The 8,592-nt window shown below is 32.9% G+C and overlaps 1 protein-coding gene and 1 pseudogene across 1 annotated transcript; both read right to left on the reverse strand.

Annotated features, from left to right (window-relative positions):
• Positions 1-386: 386 nt before the first annotated feature.
• Positions 387-3,149, reverse strand: LOC123918909 (disease resistance protein RPM1-like). The gene has a single exon (XM_045971085.1). It carries the CDS (start codon positions 3,147-3,149, stop codon positions 387-389), a length of 2,763 nt encoding a protein of 920 aa, XP_045827041.1.
• A 4,124-nt stretch (positions 3,150-7,273) lies between these two features.
• On the reverse strand, positions 7,274-8,592 carry LOC123915216 (annotated as a pseudogene).

An 8,592-nucleotide genomic window follows, 5' to 3' on the forward strand; every position in this document is an offset into this window, starting at 1 on the left:
AAAACAAATTAAACATATAACTTTTTATTGAGGAACAACAAAAGTTCCAAAGTGTGCGGTAGAAGTCCCGGTGGAGAATCTGAGTTGCCATTGCACTTGAAATTGAAACCCAACACCTACCAAATCACATAAAATTGAATTAATTAGACTCTTCCAAATGATATGATTACAAAAAAATAGCTTTTGGGGATCCAAAATATAATTGGCAGTGCTGAGTTAAAAATAATAAAGCATATTACAGTGAAAATAAAGCTTGTATTTTTATGACTGAATTTATTTTAAATACTCTAATGCATAGTAGAAATTAATAAATAAAAAGGTAAATATTAAGTTTTAGGAAGAAAAAGCACACCTTTTTTCTCCCTGAGTATGGTAAAGCATGATTTCTAACTCCTTGGATGTGGAATAAGAATTCCATCACTGCCAGAAATTTGTAAAAGGGGCACATGCTGCATTGAATTCCAATCCTCAGTAGAAATGTTCTGCACCAATTCATCTGATATATAAGAAATACGGAGAACTTCAAGCTTCTCCAAGTGTTGGATGCCAGTGGGTATATTCTCCAGTCCGAGGAGCCTGTCAAACTTTAGCTTTTTCAGAGAAAGCAGTGCTCCTTTGTCAATAATAACTTCTCTCAATTCTTTGGTATATCCAACATTCAGTTTTTTAAGTTTTTGAAACCATCCATCTTCAAAATGCAAACACAAACCTTTAAAAGCACAATGCCGTATATTGAGGGACAACAAGTGTTGCAAACAGATTACTGATTTGAATGGATCTTCCGGTAAATTGGAGTTCCACAATCTCAACTCAACCAGATTTTGAAGCTTTGGAATCCATTCGGGAAACTTCTGTAAAATCCCAATTAGTCTAAGTTTTCGAAGCTTAGTTGGCAATGAGATCAAATCCAAATCAATGATTTCATAACCCTCGTCACCACATCTTGATCCAACAACTAGTATTTCCAAGTGTTGCATTTCATTGATCGACGAAGATAGAATGGTTCCATGTTCTCTACGAACAGTAATCAATCTCAAATCCCTCATCTGATTCAGCTTTCCTAACCCTTTAATTATCTTTTCCGCTCCATCCGAATCTAAATTAACATAGCGCAGCGTTTGAAGGGATGTCAGCTCACCAATACCATCCTCTAATTGAATCAAAGACAGTCTAGAGCCGATAAGATGTCTTAGCTTTATAAGCTTGCTAATCTCTTTGGGCAAATCACCAACACCAGTAGCCTTTAGATCCAAGGTCTCTAGGCTATGGAGCTTTCCAATATATTTTAGGATTTTACATTCCCCAATAAACCTCAAGCTTAAATATTTCAAGTGGATAAAACTTCCCAAATTCTCAGGAACTAAAGCAGATTTGCAATCAAGAACTCTCAACAGCCTGTAATTTTTAGGGATTCTATTCCCAGAAAATAATTTTGATTCTATATTTGTAAAAACAAGCAATGACCGAACATGCGAGCTTTCAATACACGGCGTTAAATCATTGGACGTGGTTGTTATTGACAAGCGCCGAATTATTCCACTTAAGGATGACTTACCATCTTCACTAGTTTGCCTGCAAAAGTTCAAATCCTCAAACTTTTCAAGGATCATCTCACGTATTTGATCATGAACACAACAACCTTTAGCTTTACCATCTTTTCTAATTGAAGACACTTGCACCAAGCTTCTATGGATCAACTCTGTTAAATATCCGTCTGCAACTTCTTCCAAAGTCTTCCCCCTTTCTTCTTTCACAAACCCTTCAGCTATCCAGTGTCGAATCACTCTATTTGGTTTAACTTGATAATCTTCTGGATACATTCCAAAATACAACAAACATGACTTGAGATAGTAAGGCAAATCATCATAACTTAAAGCTACAATTTCTTTTATCCCAATTAGATTTGTATCTTTCTTTAGCTCTAAACTTAAATTTTCTCTAAATCTCTGCAACTCAAACCCAGTTTTCGCTCTTGTAGACAAAAGACCACCAATGGCAACAAGTGCAAGTGGTAAACCCTTGCATTTATTAACAATTTCAACAGCTATACAACTGAGTTCTTTTGGACAACATCCACCATAGTCAAATTTGAATGCCTTCTTGTTGAACAACTCCAGTGATTGTTCTTGAGTTAAAGGTTGCAACTCAAGCAACTCAGTGAAAGAAGATTTTTTACAGGACCCCACAACATTTAGGTTCCTTGTTGTTATCAATATCCTACTTCCACTTTCATTATCAATTACAGCTAGTTCAATTTCATCCCAAAATTGTACACTCCAAACATCATCAAGCACAACAACATACCTCTTTTGCTGCAAGTAGTTTCTCACCTCATCGGTCAACGACCTTTGATCCATTTGATTAATATTCTGAGGTGGATTTTCTTCTTTTTGTTTGTAAATTTTTAGCAACATGTCCCTCAACAAGTCTTTAACATCGTATGTTTGAGACACTGTAATCCATACAAGACAATCAAAGTGTGCAATGACATCTTTGTTTTCAAGAACTTTCTTGACTAGAGTGGTTTTGCCTTGTCCTGCCATTCCTACCACAGAGATGACAGTACGCTCTTTTCTTCCTTTTACCATCCAATCAATCAATACTTTTTTTGGCGCTTCAAAGCCCACAACGTCAGCTTCATCAATGTAAAGAGCAGCCTCTCGAAGGGGGTGCAGTTTGGATTTCTGGATTCCATTAGAACTGCTTGAACCTTGTTCAAAAGAAGGTTTGAAATCATAACTTTTACTTCTTTCCTTGATCCCACACATCAATGACTTAATGTCCTGAATCTCAGACGCTATTTGATGGTGTTGTTTCAAAGTTTTGAACGGGTGAGTGATCATCTGGAGTAAAGCTGCACATCCGGGATCTTGAGGTTGGTGCTCTAAAGAAAGCAAATATTCATCGACTATGTCTTCTATGCGAAAAGCTACTTCTCTAACTTGCTTCACCCATATTTTCTCCATTTCACTGATATTGGGTGCTTGAGCTGCAGCTCTTTTATCAGCATCCTTAAGGAAGGCTTGGATGCTCTCCAGTTCTTCTTTAATGTCTGCAAATTCCTTGTGAACACCTGTGAGCAGATTGACTTGTACTGATAACAATGGAAGCAGTTTGTCAATAGCAAAAGACACTGCTATTTCTGCCATTTTGAGATTCTTTGTTTTTCTGTGCAAAGTGATTTGAGTGTAGATATTCACATAGAAGTCATGTGCACCAGAACTTTGTGGAAATGTGTCGGATATAAAGAGACGTATACTACGCACTTGGTGCCAAAGTCACGTGCACCAGATTTTGCCACATGTTATATATAATAATTTACTCATTAGTATTTGAATTTTTGATCCCTGGATGCGCATTGCGCATTTCATTGTCATTAGTAATCTCTGACTCTCATGAAAATCTAAAATAGTTTCGGATTCTTCAATTCGTTAGTCATATTAGTTTTTAACGTCTATTTCTAGCGTTAACTAGTTATATTAAGGTAGTTTATTTGATATTTAAATTGTCATTATATTTTAATAGAAAATTTAGTTAGAATACAATATTTAAAAATTTGTTTTAAAATATTGTATAAATATAAGTGAAACTATTGTGTTATTTGTTTAAAACTTATTAAATAAATAAATTTGTTTTATTAAAACTATTGTGAAATTATAATTAATATGTTCTAATTATTTGAATTTTATTTAGAAAATATTCAAAAGTTAATAAACTTAACTTATTATTCATATGTGATAAACATATGTCTAGTGATTTTTGTTTTAAATTATAATTATTAATGACAATTTTTTTTAAATGGGAAATATATATATTATATTATATAAATATAAAAAATGAAAAATGTACAAGAGAAAGTTGAGAAAAACAAAGAGTACCAGAAATACACTATACTAGAACCTAATAATCTCTTAGGTAAGATAAAAAAACAAACAAAAAAAATAAAGCGGCACACACTAACAAAGTAGAACTCCTCAAATTATTAATTAATGACAAATGTTTATTCATTTTCTTTTGTGTATCAATGAGAACTAATTCTTCTGTTACTTAACAAATATTTGAAATACACATTGTTGTAATATTTGAAATACGCTATTTTTCAGACCGGAGTTGGTGCTTGAAAACCGTAATAGTTTGTTAGGATTAATCAGGTAGATTCAATTTGTGCTGATTCTATATTTGTATCACCCGTTTGGGTTGACATGCACTTTTGTGAGATTTTACTGGGTCAGGTTATATGTCCCCCCGGTTTTATCTCTTTGTAATTTTTTTTCTTCTTTCTTTTAATTATTAGATATTATTATGAGAATATGGTAGACGATGAGGGTTTTTGAGAGCACCCTTATGGGTACTTTTAAAAATCTTCTGATATTCGCTATTCTCTTAACTTAGCATAAAATACACATTGTACGTCGTTATTTTTTTTTTATATTAAATTTGATATTATATTAAAGTAGAGAGTAGCTTACTTATACTAATCTTTCTTCTTTTTACAAAGATTGTATGCACACCATTACCATTGATCATGACATCGATGATAAATTCATTTGGAGTAGTTCCTCTAATGGTATATATTAGGCCGGTTATGGTTACCGGTTGATGGATCTGGCTTCAATTCAACAGGATGTACCCACTACTTCTTGGAGTTGGATTTGGCGATTACCAATTGTTGTAAACTAAAGGCATTTTTGTTGGGTAGTGATGCATGGTTGTCTTCCTACTAATACTTTTAGAGGCTTACATCATCTTACCTCCAACACTTCTATTCATAGGCGCAATGCGAATATGGAAACTGATATGCATACTCTTCGTGGTTGTTCCAATGCAATGTCAATTTGGAGGTATTTTCGTCCCAGTTATCCTAATGATTTTTACATGCAAGATTGTTAGAGTTTGTTCAAGCACCATGCTACTACTGAGGCGGGTTATATGTTTATATATATCTTTGAGATTTAGCGTAATAGAAATGAAGAGACTTTTCAAAATGTGAAAAAGGATAATTGGGCTTCAGTCCATTTTTTCGAGACATTTTGTTATGATCCCACTCGTTTTTCTTGAATCATGTTTTCATCGTGTAAGACCTTAATTTTGATTGAGTCTCATGTTTTACCTTCATGCATGATACCTCTATGGCTCTATTACAAAACATATATATATATATATAGTGACGGAGCCAGAAATTTTAGTTTGTGGGGGCGATAGAGTTAAACACAACAAAAAAAATTCATAATATGACACTTGAACAAAAGTAAAGACACTAGCCCCCATGACACTAGTTAAGAAAGTAAATATAGTAAAATATCTTAAAATTTGTGTAGTCAAATTCTTAAAAGTATAAAACGTATTGTTTTCAATATAAATTTCACTTTTTAATTTTTTAACCAGTGCTCCAAAGAGACTAGTTAGCATAATCTTTAAATTTTAATCATTTAGAATTTTATATGTTAGATATATAGGTGGTTGTAATAAGTTGAACTAGTATGAATGTTGCAAATTTCATAGAGTGTGCATATGTTGCGTGGGAGTATTGGCATATAGTATATACATTGCAATTTCAAATTATACCGGTGTAACATTTGAGTAATGTTATACTGCTAAATAACGCTTTAACGAATACAAATTTTACAAAATACACCGTTGGATTGAAAACTTATATCGTATAGATCATCTATGTTGAATTTTATAAAAATCTAAAATTGTTTGATATGTTATTGAGATCGATGAAGATTAATGGTTTATGCATTTTTATTGAATACCGTTAATCTTGATCTATCTCAAAAACATATCAAACGATTTTAGATTTTTATACAATTCAACATGGATGATCTATACGATATAAGCTTTCAATCCAACGGTGGATTTTGTAAAATTTGTATTCGTTAAAGTGTTATTCAGCAGTGTAACATTACTCAAATGTTACACCGGTGTAATTTGATCTCTCCATATATATATATATATATATATATATATATATATATATATATATATATATATGAGTGGATTTATACATCATTTTAGCTCATATATCATTTCTTCTTATAATACCCGACTATGTTCCTAATCAATTTATGCATATTACTCACATCTTATTACCATCACATTAATTCTTTAATCTTCCTAGCTACCAACTAATTCAAAACAACCAAATCAAACTTTGTCCTCCAAAGGCTCATATTAAAAGAGAACAAAGCTATATAACAATACCTACGACATTCTATAATCTCTTTTGTCACAACACAAAGGCGACCTCTTTTGTGTTCCTACACAATCTGTCCAAACAAGGTGGAATGCTCACCCAAGATGTGAAAAAGAAAAGAAATGACAAAAAGGAACATAGAAGATGACAGTAGCATGCTCATGCGACGGAGAGAGAGCGTGATAGAGGGAGAAGTGGCATAGGGAAATACGCGATCGAGATTGTGTTGGGAAAAACAGGGATAAAGAAAATAAAAGAATACAATCAACAACAAAAGAATATAACAGACATAGAGAAAATAAAAGAATACAATCAACAACACAAGAATATAACTTGAAAACTTTAAAACAAGAGAAAAAACCACGGCGGTTGTCTAAACCGACAACCAGAGAATAAATACTATGTGAAAATTGTTACAACACATAGACTTCTCACTCTCAACCACCTCATGCTCCAGTACACTCACACTCTCCAAAGTAAATATTTGAACTACATTTCAAATACTCTTAAACTAGAGCATAAGAGAAAAGAAAAAAGACACAAATATAAACTTAAATTGTTTAAGTGTTACTGCTTGGTATATTGAAACAAGAAATTTGGGATATTGAGCTCCTTCACTCTTCACTTTTCTAAGCAACGTGATATTCTCAAATATAATTTCATTGACATTTTTTCTTTCATTAGCAATGTGAGACTTATATTGCAATCAACCCTAACAGATTGAACATAGAGAAAGAAGTTACAGCCACGAATCGGAGATTCACTGAATGATAGGATTATTTTTTGTTCTTTCTCTCCTTTCTCCAGAATAAGCAACAACAATGAAGGATTTCTTTCTTTGTTGTTTATATTTAATTTGTTTTATTTTCTTTCTCAAAACAAAAGAAAGAAGGCACTAATAGTAACTAGAACATCGACCCGTGCGGTGCACGGGTCTAATTAGCTGTAAGATATATAATGATTAAATAATATATGATAATTCCAATAATGTAAGGTATATGAAAAAAGTTGAGTAACATTAAACGATAGTTCAATAATTTTGGATAAATATTCATACAAAGAAAATTATGTTATATTACGAAAGACTTCCTTATAGACCACATTCGAAGTCTTAGTCGTATCTTCACCGTCGTCATCGATGATCAATATTTTTAATCATTTTCTAGAAGTAACTCTTGAAATTGCAACATACAACTGACCATGTGAAAACACTGGCGATGAAAGATATATCCCAACATGCTTTAAAGATTGCCTCTGACTCTTATTAATAGTCATCGCAAAAGAAATCATTATAGGAAATTGTCTCCGTTGAAATTTAAAAGGAATTATCACGTCAGATGGTGTCAGAGAAAATCTAGGTATGAAAACCTGATTACCAATATTACTTCTTGAAATAAATTTTCCTTCAAGAGCACGTTTTCCCAATGTCGTAATAATAAATATTGTTCCATTGCATAATCCTAATTTTTAATTCAAATTCCTTAATAACATAACTGGAACTCCAACTTTAAGTCTCAACTTGTGATTTAGAAGTCCCGACGTAGAAATCGTGTTAAAAAAATCGGGAGTATGAACATCATCCACTGTTTGACCGTCAACATTTTGTGTGAGTGTAGTATCATAACTCAAGTATGTTTTTTCTTCACCAGAAATTAAATCCAACATATAATCATTTATTGTGTCGACTATTGAATTTTTAGGAGCTAGTATAGCTCTATTTTGGAAATACGTTATATCGTTCATGTTTTGTAAAAATTTGGGATATGTGCTTTCAACGATAGAAGCAAGAGGATCACCTGAATTTGGAATCAATAAATCTGATGGAATGTCAAGTTCTAAATCATCGTCGTTTTCATCTCCAATTTCCCCATCGCCAACACCCAAAACCCATTCAGAAAACAATTTTCTTTGTTCAACGTCTGCACTCGAAATACCACCGAGAAGCCTCTTGTTTTTACTTAATGTTAAAACTTCACAAAAAATTTTTAAGAACCGAAGAATTAATAGTAGCATGAACAACTTCTGGCCTTGTACCTTTGGGTATTACTGGTAGAATTTGTCTAAAATCTCTGCCAAAAACAACTTTTCAACCGAAGGGAATGTGTTTATTGTTTTTTATCAACAGACTTGAGAATATCTTTTAAAGTTCGATCAACAGCTTCGAAACAGTGTTTGTGCATCATTGGTGCTTCATCCCATATAATGAGGTTTGCTTTTTGTATTAATAGCGCCAAAGGGCTTTTAGGAACTATGATACATGTTGAAAACTCGTCAACATTTAGAGGAATACAAAATCTTGAATGTGTTGTTCTACCGCCAGGTATAAGCAATGTAGCGATCCCACTTGAGGCAACTGTTAAAACTATCTCACCTTTTGAGCGTAATGCGACTGACAT

The sequence above is a fragment of the Trifolium pratense genome, linkage group LG3, assembly GCF_020283565.1.
Source record: "Trifolium pratense cultivar HEN17-A07 linkage group LG3, ARS_RC_1.1, whole genome shotgun sequence".
Classification (NCBI taxonomy): Eukaryota; Viridiplantae; Streptophyta; class Magnoliopsida; order Fabales; family Fabaceae; genus Trifolium; species Trifolium pratense.